We start from the raw sequence: 15,159 nt of genomic DNA on the forward strand, positions 1-15,159 counted from the left end.
TGAGCAGCAAGACCCCACAGGTGCTCAAAGAGGGCAGGAAGGAGCAAGCTACAGTTTCCCACGGTTCTCACATTGTTTCAGGGTGAAAGAGTGGATACGTTCAGATAAAACGTTCAGAGATTTGCTTGGATTTCCAATCAGCTGCTGCATGAGAAGTCTCATACACAGCAACCTTGAAACTTTCATTATAAAAAAGAGCGTACAAATAAATTCACAAAAAAGAGACAGGTAATGCTGAGCAGCCAAAAAGTCGTGGTTTATTGTATCTGAAGAGACTTCATAATTCAAACACAACCCAACTGTACATTTTACAATCACGTTCTATTTGTAAACAGTTAAAAAGCCACTGACTTCCTCTGCGTAATGGGATAGACAGTTAGAATCAAGGCAATGAAATGATGGCAAATTGTGTAGTTAAAATTTTTACCCTTGTTTAGTCTCTCCTTTGACTAACAAGCATTATAATACCATTTGTGGGCAAAAAGGGGGGGCAGGAGAGAAAGACATTGTAAAAATGGTGTAACTCGTCAGTTTGGAACAACATTTAAAATTTTCTTTGTACAATGAACAATTCTGTAAGCCCACACCTCGCTTACAGGATGCATAGTTACTGATTTCGGCTTTAAGGTACAACAGTTAGACATTAACACACTCACGAGAGCAGGAACAGAGCCACGTGATGGAGTCACAAAATTGTTACCCATTTATGGATCATCAGCAAATCATCATCACTCACTAATAAAAAGACAGCATCTGAAAGCAGAATGTCAAACTCCAGCTTGAAGCGTTTTTTTTTTGTGGGTTTTTTTTTTTTTTGGCAGAGAAAATTCTTGAACACAGCAATACATAGTATCAGAGCTAAAAACTGGGGGGGTTTCTTTCTTTCCTGTAAGAAACTACAAGGATTTTTTTTTTATTTTTTATTTTTTTAAACTGGTTTTCCTGAGAACCATGCTCTTTGATTTAGGACAGGAATAGAAAGACGAGAGAACATGGCCAAATGCTGCTCTTTTTTCCCAGAGATAGAAGCATCTTTTAAATCATCCTCCTTTTTTTTTTTTTTTTTTGTCTTTTAAATTTTTTTTTAAATGATGGAAGAGTAAACATTTTTTTTTTCTCAAAAAACAAACAAAAAAAATCTGTAAACAAGAAGGTTCAACGTGGGAACCTCCAAAACAAAATGGAAAGCGTAGTCAAAGTGCAGGGCCCGTCCTGGGTGGCAGGTGGGCTGCAAGTCACAGCTGTGGCCACAGTTTTTCAAACTGCAGAGAGAAATCTTTAGTTTCATAACATGGAAAAACTGGTGCAAGACTTTCGTTTAGAGTCCGAAGTCAGTATTACTACTCGATCTTTTAGCTCCACGACAGATAGCACGGAAGGCAGACGTGTCCCGGCGCGTGAGCACGCACGCCCAGGACATCCTTGAGTAAACATCACACTGGAACAGCCGCCCCCACGGTGCCGACGAGCCGGCCAGAACATCGCTCAGTGCAAAGGTCAAAGCTCATACATTGTCAGCCCCAAAATGGTTTCGCAAAAAAAAAAAAAAAAAAAAAAAGGGGGGGGGGGGTGAGAAAAACCAAAGAAGCAAAGCAAACATGATGCATGTACACACGTGAGCTCACGCTACGCGATCAGCACGTATGGCGCTACCGGGGAGTGTAAATCGAGATACTTTCACATTATAATATTGGCCTGCATGATTCAAGTATTCAAACTGATATGTTCTGGGGAAAACAAAGTGGAAAATGTGCAGAGAAGAGCTGTCCCCACAGGTGGCCCCGGCGGCAGGCGGTGGGCCCCACTTGGTGCCCTTTCCTTCCATCCTGATTGAGGTCACGGTCGTCGTGTCTCCATCTACCTGTCACATGGACTCTCCACCCCCACCCAGGTGGTCAACAGAAAGAAAAGCGTTAATGGGCGATGGGCTGCTGATGCCCCGGGGGTCGCTGCTGCTGGGAGGACCCCACAGGCTCGTGGAATAGTGTGGGGCCCCCCAGAGGGAAGTGCCGTGAAGGTCTCCACAGTTAGTTCCCGACAGCCCAGCACCATTCCAGTGATTGAGCTCAGTGCGGCCGGAGAAGGAGTGGGAACAGTCGAGGGGGCCCAGGCGGCTCTGGCTGGAGCCGAGGGACTGCCAGCCGGGAGCGGGGGCCAGAGACTGACTTTGTGCAAAGAAACGGCTGATCTCCTCTTCACTGGCGAACTCGGCGAGGATAGTAGTGTTCCCCAGCACACACCTGGGGAGAGACGGCTGGGTGAGGACACGGCGATCGAGCCAGCGGCCGGGCGGTCGGCCTGACGCAGAAGCAGCGGCGGGCAGGGGAGGACACACGGGGGAGCCCCTGCGACCCCAGCCCGGGGCACTCACATGTGCAAGGACTTCTGTGCCTTGAGCACCTCCTCCTTGGAGCTGTAGCGGACCAGGGCGCTGCCGTGCGGCAGGTTCAGGTGGAATGTGATCAGCGGGCCGTGCTGCATGCACAGGGTCCGCAGGGTGGAGCCATCAATCTAGGACGGGGCGGAGGGGGCTGCGGTCAGCGGCGGCGTGAGCGCCACCAGGGAGGTGGTCCCAGGGCCCCCTCCCACCTGCACAACCCGAAGCCTCCTCCTCCCTGGGGCCGAGAGGGGTGGCTCAGAGCACCCAGCCTGCAGAGGCGGCTGTCCAGGGACTGAGAAGACGCTCTCGTGGGAAGGGCAGACCCACACTGTCTCTGGCTGAGAGCAGGGCCATCCACGTATGTGTGGTCGGTTCCCAGGCCCACGCTGCAGGTAAGGACGGCTGGACCAGACCCCAGCTGTCTCCTCTGCCCCCGCAGGCCTGGGTCGCCCCCACTGCGCCTCCCCCCCCCCCCACCGGGCACCTTCACTCCCGGGGCACCGGGCGTACTGTACAACCCAGGCTCCCTGGCCTCCTACCTGAGGTGTGAGGTTCTTCAGAACCAGCCAGTTGGTTATTCTCCCTGAGCTGCTCTCACCCCAGCTGGAGCCTGAACAGGACAGAACAACCATGTTCCGAGACTGGGGATCCGGGACAGACGCATCCCAGCCGCCCACAGGCTGCAGGACGACGGCTGGGCTGCGGCTCCCGCACCTCCTCCCAGCCCAGGGCCCACCCCAACCGCGGCTCCTCGCGTGGCTAGGGAGCCCCTAGGACCATGTCCCTCTGGGACCAAAGCCGTCTCTGAATGCAGAAAGGCCTCAGTCTGATGTCGCGCGGGTGGGGAGGTGGCAGAGCGGGGACACGCCTCAGCTCTGATGTGGCACCGGTCTGCCTGTGGGTCTGCCTGCTCTGCCAGAGCGTGGCTGGGACACGCCACCAGCAGCCCTCACAGGTGCCTCAGGGACATGTCACTGCAGCTCAGGAAGGCAGCTCCAGGACACAGCCCCTCCCCCCAGCATCTCTACAAAGACGACAGGGAACCCTATGCTTGCCCAGGTCTTCAAGCCTTGGCACCGGCTGCTCCCTCCGCTCTGCCCGGCTCACTCTCACAGGCGTCCTGGGTCCCAGGCAGCTCCACCAACCCTCCCTCGGGTGGGGGCACCTGGGCCACTTTCATGAAGTCCCTCACTCTACCAGCAGTCACTCAGCTGACATCCACAAGATGTCCGTGGCCCCAAAGGACCACTTACACGTAACTCCCATGACATTAATTTGCATTTAGCAGCTTAAAACACATTCCATGTTCTGTTTACATACTCAAAACTTTCCCCAAAGAAAACACTAAATTTTATTTCAGCCAATCACTGGTCAAAAGACCAAAGACTACTAATGGGGTTTTACCACCATTTCAGGCTGGAGATAACAAAGTCTGGAATATTTCTGGGGCAGGACACAAGAAAGGTAAGACCGTCTTTCCTGGGGGAGCTGGCAGGGAGCTCCGAGCCAGAGCTGAGGGTGTGTGTGTGGGGGGCACATGAGACCAGGACAAACCCCCTGCTAGTTTTTGGCAGGAGTGAGGGAGGGGAGCCACGTGTCCCTGTTTTCTAGGACAGTCTGCTTTACGCCTACTGGCTCTGTATGATTAACGAACAGCAGCCTTTCGCTCTCAAATGTCCCCGTTTAAATACATGTTATCATCACCCTAAGTCTAGGCCAAGCTTACAGGGTCCATTCTTTAACGTCCATGTGGTCTCTGCCCCCTTTCCCAGCCCTGGAACCTAACAGCTTGTGCTGTGTGTGACATGGGCATTCTGAAAGGAAGGAGACCCCGGTCCATTCACTCACCACTGACTGTTGTGTGCCTTTGGGTTACTGTTACGTAAACTGGGCAAAATGCCCCATAAAACCTAAGACATGAAGGCATGGGAAGCAGAGGGGGCGGCGCCCCAGGCGGTGTGTTTCAGTTCTGGTCCTACCCCGGGAGGGTCTGCTAGCCCGACTGCGGTGCTGCCCCGTGTCCCGCAAAGAAGCCACGCACCCATCCGCACCCCGTCTTACCTGGGGTATACCTGGCGTCAGAGTTCCCCCATCCTCCACCTACACGAAGGGGAGAATTCTCCCACGCAGACAAGGGTGGCTTCTGACCGGTGAGCCCCGGCGGCGGGCGAGATGGAGCAGTGATGGTTTTAGGTGGCAGAGGGACCTTCCACAGCTCGTGGGCCAGAGAGGTGTTGGTGACTGAACCAGGGGACCACGTCAACTTGGGGTCACTATTTCTGGCTACTCCAAGGGGAAGCAAGGGGCACGGGGGAGACAATGCTTTCAGAAGAGAATTTAAATAAACACCCTTCCCCCGCCAAAAGCAAATCACATTTAAAAAACAACAACTAAAAACCACCAAATCAAATCAAACCAAACCGTCAAAGAAAAACAAAGCAAAGGAAAGTGGCCCCTGCCCTCAAAACCCCGAGCCCACTCGTCTGTCACTCATCTGTCACCTGCGGGCGTCTTAGTCCCGGGGCACCACCTGTCCTTTAGCTGAAGCCAAACAAAGCAGGAGACAGTGCTCTGTGCTGCTGTGACAGCAGCTGGGACCTCCTTACCTCACTCACTAACCGTCCCTGCGTCCCTCAAAAGCATCACATAGGCCATTAAACCGATTGCAGCCCCACTCAGGAAGCCAACACAGCAGGCATCGCTGGGCCTCCCTGGGCTGAGGGCACCCGGCACCCACTGAGGAGCAGAGGGCTCACGCCATTGCTCACGGTCCAGGGCAAAGCCAGGACTCGAACCCAGGCCTGTCTGTCTGGCTAAGCAAACAGCGTGCTCCTTCCCTGATGCGGCCGCCTCAGACACGGGGTCCAGGCACGGGCGCCAGGGGAGGAGGCTGGGTCGGCGGCCAGGCGGGCGAGGCCCACCTGAAGTGCTTTGTGCTGTACTGCTGAGGGGGACGCTGTAGTTGGAGGCACGAATGGATGACCAGGCACTAGTTGAAGGCAGCGTGGTGTTCAAGGATGAGGCTGACCCTGCAGGCGGAAGAGCCTAATTAGTCGGCCCCATAGCAAGGACGTAGCATCTGAGAATCAGAAAAGCGTCCAGCAAAACTGCACCTTCACAGCACAGGAAGGAGGGTCCCGGGCTGCCCAGGATGCAGCTTCCTGCCCTCTGCCCTGCCCTCAGCCCCCGCCCGCCTCCCCAGCAGCCTACTGAGAGCTGGCTCACTGTCCCCACCGCTGCTCTGTCACAGGTCTGAGAACGCGCTCCGCCTCCCAGCAAGGGGCCAGAAGGAGGACTCATTCTCACTGCTCCCAACTCCTGTCTCTGAACCCCAGGGACTTCTTCCTGGACCCCACAAAGGGCACTGGGCATCAGCACTGCCAGTCACCAGCCAGGCCCCCCATCCTGACCGTGAACACACGAGCACCCGCACACGCCTATGGTGAAATGTAACCGTGTGCTGGGCGGCAGGACGACTGTATGTGACAACCGATTAAGGAATGTGTCTGACTGCAGGGACCCCTCAGTTGGTCTTATTTTCACTCTCAGAGACAGAAAAAGCCAAACGGCTTCTCCAAAGGAAAGCCCTTTAATAGCCAGTGTGTAGAAACCAATAACAACATGGTATCTTTTACAAGAAACGCCTGTTTCTAAGTAACCATAATACTGGAACTTGCGGCAAAGTACGCCACACGCTGAGACTCTTAATACAACACAACAGGAGAGCAAATACTGGCAGGTCCTTTGTCCCCTTTGTTAACTGAATTAACACACGTTTCCCACATCAAGTGATAACAAATCCTCCTCCTCTAAAAAATGGCGGAAGCGTCACCTGGGGGAAAACCGACAATTCTGTTTTCTCCCCTGCCCCCGGGTGTCAGGCGACCTGCTGTGACATGCTGTCCCCTTACCGCTGTTCCTGTCCCTGAGGTGGTCCGCTTCCCGCACAGTATTTACTGAGACACTGTTGATGACACTGCCAGGAGTGACGTAAGGGTCAGTTTCAGGGTCAATGTTTGGATAACCTTTCCACGGTTCACCAGGGCGGAACTCTAGGAACGAAAAGGTGAAATGAGATTGGGCTTAATCACCATTGAAAATTCCTTTAGCAAATATCTCAGGAATATCTTTTATTCCTGAAGTCTATGCAATTCTCAAGTATTTTGATTCAGTAATAAAATTGAATTAAAATATATGCTGTTCTTTAGGAATAACTTGCAAGATTTACAGCGGAAGTCAAGACTCTGCCTAGAGGTCTGAAGCAGCAGCTCAGGTCCCACGGCCACAGCAACGGGGTCGTTCCGGGAACCCCCCCAGGGCGGCGCGGAGAGTGGCCCGGGGGCGCACGGACAGGCTAACGAGGGGCACCGAGGCCACCGGTCACCCCCCACGCCAGCCCGAGGGACCAGCCCACCTCAGTGCTGGAGCCTAAGGCCCCGGGGACAGGCTGGACTGGCCGCTGCCGCCTACACCCCCCTTAGCCTGAGCACTCAGGCCGATCACGCACATGCGGGCTGAATCGCAACCGACTGCGCTGCGCCGTGGAGGAGGCGGGCGGCCGCATCCTACCTGGTGGCCAGTTAACACTGCTCGAGCCGCTGGGCGATTTGGCACGTGGCCAGCCGTCTCCCACGGGCGCCGGAGGGCTGGCTGGCGAAGCACTGCTGTTGATGAAGTCGTAGGGGACAAACGGGGACTCTTCCAGCCTGAAACCACTTGAAATAGCACCTACAGGGGGAAAGCGAGTGAGGCGGCGGACTCGCTCCAGCTCCGCGCAGGGCGCCTCCCCCCGGTGGCTCCTCCCCCGGTGGCTCCTCCCTCCGGTGGCTCCTCCCTCCGGTGGCTCCAGGCCCCGCCCAGCTCTGCTCGCTGCTCCTCAGGGCAGCCCGTCCGTCCTGTCCATGACCTCGACATTGGGGAGAACAGCAAAGCTTCCTCGGCCCGATTTCCTGTCTGAGCACCAGGCCTCTGCCTCTCATGTCTTACCGGGCCCCCCACACTGAGGTATCCCCAACACACCCACCCTGTGTGGGCACCACGCTGCCTCCTCTCCCGCATCCACTTGGCCATGAACTGCCCTGCGCCCACGCGTCCCATCACCACCCAGAGCTGCACGGTGCCCTCCTCGTTTCCCACAAACAATGTGTTAACTGTGGCTCAATGAATGGATAACATTAAATAAGGTGAAAGTGACATTGAAAAATATGTAATTAACTATAATCAATGGAATTGTAACAGCTACACACGACGTCAGAAGGACAGTGGACTGGGGGCGTTATCACTTTGTGAGGGTGTAAATGTCTAACTACTACATTGTTTTGTACACTAACAATAAAAAATAATTTAAAAAATAAATAAAATCACATAATTAACTGATGAATAATATTGAATCTAAATGATTTACATAGCCACAAACTATATAAAGGAAATGTGTCAATATATAAGAAAACTGATAGAAATCAAATGATGGTGGAAGTTATTAATACCCTACATCAGATTAAATTGTGTAAATGTTAACAAGTAGAACATTATAACAATAAAATCAATTGCAAAAACCTAAACGACCATCAAAAGGGAAATAATTATTTTTAAATGTATAACCTGACTTCTATTTTGTACACTACCATGATAAAGGTTAACTTTCGTTTTTTTTTTGTTTTAATCAAGGTTGACTAGCTAATAAAGCACTTTTTAAAAATGAGGAAAAGTTCTAAGAGAATCTGGCTTTGAACAACTATCTGTAAGACCGAGGGAAGGCCGGAAGTGCGCATGCTACTTCGAGAGGCAGAGCGTGAGAACGTGCTGCTACCATGTTTGCTGGGGTTCTGATCCAAAGACGTGTTCACAGACATGCTGTCCACGGTGGTCCACTTCCGCAGTCTTGACTGTGGTTCTTTAATACTGTTCAAATCCATATTTACATTCAAGTTTGAGTTCAAGCCTTAAAAACAAAATAGTGATTAAAAGAACCTTTATTAAAACATAGCACATTTTCCTTCTGGTACAACTCCCACTTGTTAGAGAAACACACGGTACGTAACAGACCCGATGTTTGCAGTCCTGCCCACTGTTCATTAACGTCACCCTGCACATGTGGCCCAGCCCGAGAGTACAAAGGTGAGGGCAGAGGCGGTGGCGGTAGCCAGGCCAGGGCCAGGCTACCAGAGGCGACACACAGAAACCCCAAGGTACCACTCGGATCCTCAGTGATACAATGTCTTCAGGCCATGAAACTGCTGACACTACAACTGCGTTCGTTAACTGGGAAATTATTTCTCCATATAATTTTGATTATTTTAAAATTCCTTGGCCAAATAAAGATAAATTTTAAGGAGACCAAATAATAAAGTTTATACGTTTCTCTCTAATAAAACTCTAGCTATTTCCCAAGAGTACCATGAAGAGAGAATTATATGTGATCACTTTTAGTTGCTATCTTTTGCTTGTAAACTGAACAATTTTCAACTGGCTGATTAGCCAGAAGACACTATCAGTTAAAAGTAAGACTGTCCTGCTCTAACAGTTGAACCTCAGGGCGCACAGCAGACTGAGACATTCTCATGGAACAAAACAAAGACGGTAATTTCTCTCTCCAATACTGTGTTGAGAAGATTGACCACTAACCCAGAGCTTCTTAAAATGTGATCCAAGGGCCATCAATGTAAGAAGCATCAGAGATGCTTGTCAAAAATGAAGACTTTTCAGCAGGAGCCAGCATCCTAGCACACACCAGCTGGTTCTGATTCTAAACTTTCAAAAACAAATGGTTTTGAATACTTGATTCTGATGAGCGTCCCCGTGATACTGGGTCAGCCAGAGTTAAACACTCTAACAATATGAATTCTCTAATATCAACCACCCCTGTGTTTGGAGAGAGCAAGTCTCTGCTGCTCTCTGGACCCATCACTTAGATCCAGGAGTCGGCAGTTTTTTCTGTAAAGGCTCAGACAGAAAAACATCCTCACTCTGGGCCACAAGGTCTCAGCGTCTCTGTGCGGTTCTGCTGTGGTAGCACAAGGCGGCTGTAGAAAATGTTAACAAGAGAGCTGTGCTCAATAAAACTTCATTTACAAAATCAGGCAGCCGGCCAACTTTGGGCAATAGGACGTAGTTCACCAACGCATGACGTAGAGAACCATACTGGTGTCAACACGGGTTTAAATCAGGAAAAAGCATCTCTTGCTGTAAAGCCAGCCAGGACAGGAAACCCACGTAGAGAAACTTCTCTCCTGCTCGGCCCACTCTAGAGGTCAAGTGCACAGCCAAAGAGTGCGAGTTGGCTTCCTTCCCCAGTGAGACCAAAACTTCGCCACGGCATTCGGTCTTCTCTTATGGCTATACATGTTCTGCGGTCCCTGGGACCACCTGGTCACCAGCAAGTGGCTTCTGTGGTCTTTACCCACAGTGGAAACTGACAGGGAAACCACTTCTGGGAACATGAAGAGACGGCTAAGAGTCCCAAGGACTCCAAGTGCCCCGTGGGTCCCAGCCGAGCGTCCATGGCAGTGCCGGGGAGAGAGCCCGTGTCAGCTCCATGGAGAGGAGGCGACAAGGCAGGAGGTCTGCCCACAGCCCAGGACACCCAGGTCACGGGTCATCTTCAACCCTGTCGGGCTGGCAACCCACAAAGCTGCTTTCCAAGACACTACTGTGAGGGAAGAGAGAGAAAGCAGCAGCAAAATGAGCACAGTGTGAACCACCAAGGGTCAAAAGTGGTTCAAAATGGCACGAGAACAAAAGGGACCTAAGGAAGGAGAAAACATACAAGCCCGAGGGAGTACAAGTCTGGAGACAGGACGGAAAACAGAGAAAGGGGAAGCAGATGGGATAACGGCAAGCCCTTCTCCCACTTCATTCCGAACATTGATTCCAGTACTCAGGTATGACTATTTAGACAATAAGCACAATTGCAGGTTCTGAAAACTACAAATGCTATAGTTGTCGGCTGTTTCCCCAAACCAGCACTGCTCAGAAGTTCTCTGGTGTGGCTGTTTCAGTAACAGTAAGTTTGGCCCTCCCCTCTCTTTACATCTTACAATTAAGACACCTGGGTCTCAAAAAGAAGTATTTTCTTTATTCTAACCGACTGCAAATGCAGTGTGGTTTTCTCAGGTGGAGTGCATGCAGCCCGCTGAAGGCCTGGCTGGTTTTCCCAGGGAGCAGAGCTAGAGCGTAGGAGGGACCACGCACGCCTGCGGTACCCACGCATCAGCTCCCGTTTTGGCCAAGGAGACCCACCTATAGGGAAGCTGCTGAAAGCGTTGACTGGCGACGGCCCTTTCTGCAGCTCAGGCGTAGTGTGGGGCATGACATTTTCAAGGAACGATTTCATGGCTGGCTGATGGAGTGACTGCTGCTGAGACGGTGGCGTCTGCTGCTTCACCAACAGGTTTGGATCAAGCTGACGAGACTGCTGCATCATCTGCTGCTGCATACTGAGAGGTCGGCCCTGAAGGCAACAAGACGACCGGGGAGAACTGTGAGGAGGTCTTTACAGATGCCCAGCACGTTTCATTCACTTCCCTCTCTGCGGGGAGAGGCGGCCCCTGTGCAGCCATTAGCACGACCAGGCAAACGGCACACCTCACTGGTTTGCGAAAGGCATTTCCAGGCTCCTCCTAGTGGAGGGGTTGGGAAGGAGGTGGGGTCCCAGCAGAAAGGGGAGGCTCAGGCCTACCTGCTGGTCCGGCGGCTGGCGGCCCCCAGAAGGCACGCTTCTCTGACTCTGCGCCCTCTGCTGCTGCGCTAACAACCGCTGGGGGGAGATCGCAGACAGGGTGTCGGGATGGCGCATCAGCGACTGGCAGCTGGCCCTGGGGCCCCGCCTCCCCCGCCACCCCAAGTCCTGCACTGCCTCCAGCCGTTCTGCTGAATTCAGCCTTTTGTTCAATCGAGGCTCGACTTTGTCAGGAAAGTTCCCTGGTTGTCCGGTACCCACAGCACCCCCGGCTCGGCGGGGCTTGCTCTCCCAGTGCCAGGCCTGCCTGTGGGACTCACCGCCTGGCTTCACTGACAGACGGTGAGCTCCACGGCGCCGCCATGTGCCTGTGGTGTTTCCGGCCCCACTTCCGGCACAGCCCAGGACCAGCACACGGCAGACCCACTACACGTACCTGCACAGGCCAGAGTGTCCTTACCTGTAAGTGGGAGATCTGAGAGAGCTGGTTCAGTTGGGAGAGCTGGTTCAGCATGGCCACCTGTTGAGGGCCAAAGAGCGGGTTCAGGCCACCGCTGTTGGGTGCGTACTTCAGCAATGAGACTGGAACCTTAGGACGACAGCGGGAAGTTAATAATGCGACAGATGATGTGCACTAGCGAAAGGGACTGTGCAACGTCAGCTGGCAGTAGGGCAGTTACGTTTGTGGAATCCGGGGGCGGGGGGGTTTCGAATCCCTCGAACTGTCTCTCGCGGCTTCACTAACTTCCTGTCACATACACTTTCACGGGTGAAGTACAAGGTGACAGATGAATCTACATCCGCACATCTACTGCGCTACTGCCCCCTGGAGGTGTTTGTCGGAGACGAAGGCAAGCCTTAAACTGCTCGGAATCACCTCGCCCTCCTCCATCCTTTCTAATAGCAACTAATTCTGCGTCAGCTGCCTGTCAAGGTGCCAGGAAAATGTGCGATGGTCCATGGGTCATGTCCGTCAAACAGGAAACTGTCCAAGGCCCTGCCAGGGACACAGTGGGGCGAGGGGGCGGGCGGGTACGGACCTGAGCGGGGAGCAGTGGAGGAGGCACTTGAGCGCGGAGATTAGGCTGCGATGAAGGGAGAGCTTGTGCTGGCGGCGGCTGCACGCCCCGGGCTTGTGCTGCTGTGCTCCCCACACCAAACACGCTGGGGTTGCCGTTCTGCAAGGACAAATGGCCGGGTCCTGAGGGGCCACCGTCAGCGCCACACGCACGACTGACTCAACGCAGTCACGACACACACGAACGCGCATGTCGCTTCTACACATCATTCAACAGAGCCTGTAACGCACGTGTGCACTTACCTGTCTAACAGAATTCAAGTTTTGCATACCCAGCCCTGCTATGGAGCCGAGGGCCTGGTTAGGTAGTGCACTATTTGAAGGGGGGAGCTTCACGCTCTGACTGGACATAAACTGCATGTTTTGGGGTTCATCTGCTACAATGCCGTCCTGATTGGACAGACAGACAGATGTGCAACAGCAGCCAAGCAAACAAGTGGAAGGGAGAAGCCATGGCAGGAACAGAAGTCACATGACATCCCAGCACCAACAGGAGGGAGACAGGCAGAAAACAGAAGAGATCAGATTAGTGTTACTCCTGAGCACACAGAGAACCAAACACATTTCATGGGGTTAAGCAGCAAATACAGATGCAAACCCTAGGATCCACTGAGACACATAAAGGACAATCAACTCGAGATCCAGTAAGAGGGTGGGCACTGGCATGTAACACTTTCTATCAAAGGTTCGAAAATGCTGATGAGACAGTCATGCTATTAAGTGCACCGTTTTCTTGGGCACAGGGGTCACACACACACACACACACACACACACACACACACACCACCACCACCTACCTTATCAAAATAAGGACTCCGTTCCACGGGACACTCTTTGGGAACCTGAGGCCGAGAGGCGGGGCCTTTCCCGACCGTCCGAGTGTAATCACCAATGCTTAGGCTATGCTTATCTATCTCCATCCGTTTGTCCTGTAACATTCCTAATAAATGCAGGAAACTACGTTACCAAGTAGGAAGGCCGCCTCTCTTCTCAGATCAACTTGCGGCAGAAAAAACAGTCACTTCACCAACGGCAAAGGGACACAGGACAAACGCACGTGCATTCCTCAAATGTTGGCTTTAGCAGATACTATGCCTTCACTGAGTCGGTTAACTTGAAAACAGACTAGCAGACACAAGGGGAGATACCTCTGACCACCTCTCATCTGCTTAACCTTAGGATAAGAACACAGTTTCCAATAACAAATGAGAAAAGAGCACCTAACAAATGCTTGCTACGTATGGCTGGGCACTGTCCAGAGGCCGAGAGCTCTGACTCAGTGCCTGTACCTACAGTTGTCACCCGTCAGCAGGTGGGGACCTGGTGACCTGACCGCTTACGATCCCCCTCAGGTCCCCTCCGTCCATTACTCCCCACTCCCAGACCCCTGTGCAGTAAACACGGCCTCCTCTCCCGGAAACCCCCGCCTGCAAAGTCACGTTTGCTCGAAACACTAGCCCCCAAGCTACCAGGCAACCTCAACAAACCTTTTCCAAGTGGACACTGCTCGTGGCCCCCATGCCCTGAGCAGTGTCTGTTCTGGCTTGTCCCCGTGCCCACAGCTGACCCCACTTGGCCTGTTCAGTTGGGACCCGCCAAGGCTCGCTCAGTCCAACGAGGACACACCCCCTCTCTCAGCCCTCAGACTCGTGCAGCACCAGTGCGTCACCACTTGCTGCCACTCACGTGAGCCTCTAATACAAGTGTCTGCTTTGCCGGCACTCCTTCGCTCAGCCCCACGTCCTTACCTGCCAGCTAATAAGCACAGCCACTCAAGTGCCCCACTGTCACTCAAACAGGTGACACCAAACACATTTCCCCCAGATCTTCCTTCATGGAACTTGAACGTGGGATCTTTCTTCTCCTAGTCACACAGCCTTGAAACCGTGGTTTTCAACTCGAGAAACTCTCCTTCGCTCCGTCTCCCTGTTCCTTATGGCTCCCCATTTTCTCAGTCCTCAGCTCTCGTCCTTTCTTGGCAATGGCCGCCGTCCCTGCTGCAGACACCACAACTCTCACCCTTACTTCCTGCCCTCCAGGCAAGTGGGAAGGAAACCTTTCTACCTAAACGAATGCTGTTGGCTTCAGGAAGTCCTTGAAGGATTTCCTCGTTGCCAGACGGCCCTGAGGCTGTCAGCAGAGGGTGCAGGAGCCGGCCTGCCCTCCCTGTACTGCCCCTGAAGCTCCCACCAGCACCCCAGCCGTTGTGGAGCAGAGCACGTCCGGGGGGGACACTGCCCCTAGGAGGTGGGCGTTGCCATGGGGGTGACACCTGTGACGTCTGCCTGGCAGTGAGCTCAAGCCATGTCCAAGAGTCTGGGTCCCGGCTGTGGGGTGCAGTGGGACGGGGGGGGGGGGGGGGGGGGGGCTCTTCCTCGGGCATGCTGTCGGGCCTAAGGTTAGTGAGTTCTCCTTCACGGCCTGCGCTTCACGGCCCGTCCTGCCTCTGACCACCCACCCACCTGCATGCTCATACATTTCTGCACGTTCGTATTGAACCTCCCCTGTTCCGATTCCTGAGCAGCCTCCCCCGCCTGGACTCAGACTTGCTGTGAGCACCCTGCACGCCCAGGCAGGCAAGTCGGGACCGCCTGTTACAGACCAGCTCCCTCACCTCCACAGCACCCGGCTCAAGCTCTTGCTCATTCTCACTCCCACGTCTGCGCTGACTTCCATCCTGCCCACCCACCGTCTCGCTGGCCAGCGTGACGGGTCCCTTCGCGGTTGGCCCTGCTCTGCTTGGCACCGCTTGGGGCCAATGTGTGCTGCGTGCTGTCCTAAGGTACTTCACCCTGGGCCAAGATGACTTTTCTAAAACCCAACTCCCAATCACGTCAGCTTCCTGCTCCGACCTCTCGAAGCTCACACGGCCGGCATGGAGAGCGAACCCCAGGCCCCTCGCCTGGCGTGTTCACACCTTCACCCAGGAGGCTCCCAGCACTCCCACCCCTACACCCCTATTTCTCGTCCCCTGCAGGGACCCTGTCAGCATCGCTGCAGTGTCACAGGCATGGGCATCTGTGC

The 15,159-nt window shown here is 53.5% G+C and overlaps 1 protein-coding gene across 11 annotated transcripts in view; it reads right to left on the reverse strand.

Moving 5' to 3' along the window:
* Positions 1-232: 232 nt before the first annotated feature.
* The window catches only part of TNRC6A (trinucleotide repeat containing adaptor 6A), a 126,522-nt gene continuing 111,595 nt past the window's right edge, over positions 233-15,159 (reverse strand). For 7 of the 11 annotated variants that reach the window (XM_074322874.2, XM_019750173.3, XM_019750172.3 and 4 more), the window contains 14 exons: positions 12,933-13,075; positions 12,379-12,525; positions 12,098-12,235; positions 11,518-11,646; positions 11,058-11,135; positions 10,619-10,829; positions 8,190-8,321; positions 6,950-7,108; positions 6,292-6,432; positions 5,302-5,409; positions 4,442-4,663; positions 2,920-2,990; positions 2,372-2,511; positions 233-2,240 (listed from right to left, as the gene is read on the reverse strand). In XM_074322874.2, the coding sequence (XP_074178975.2) occupies positions 1,865-2,240; positions 2,372-2,511; positions 2,920-2,990; positions 4,442-4,663; positions 5,302-5,409; positions 6,292-6,432; positions 6,950-7,108; positions 8,190-8,321; positions 10,619-10,829; positions 11,058-11,135; positions 11,518-11,646; positions 12,098-12,235; positions 12,379-12,525; positions 12,933-13,075 (2,195 nt within the window). In that variant the 3' untranslated portion in view covers positions 233-1,864. The remainder of the gene's footprint in view (positions 2,241-2,371; positions 2,512-2,919; positions 2,991-4,441; positions 4,664-5,301; positions 5,410-6,291; positions 6,433-6,949; positions 7,109-8,189; positions 8,322-10,618; positions 10,830-11,057; positions 11,136-11,517; positions 11,647-12,097; positions 12,236-12,378; positions 12,526-12,932; positions 13,076-15,159) is intronic. The other 4 variants (XM_074322876.2, XM_019750175.3, XM_074322877.2 and 1 more) reach the window with 2 other exon arrangements.

This window comes from Rhinolophus sinicus, chromosome 10 (genome assembly GCF_057876585.1).
Source record: "Rhinolophus sinicus isolate RSI-liver-muscle chromosome 10, RSI-T2T, whole genome shotgun sequence".
NCBI lineage: Eukaryota > Metazoa > Chordata > Mammalia > Chiroptera > Rhinolophidae > Rhinolophus > Rhinolophus sinicus.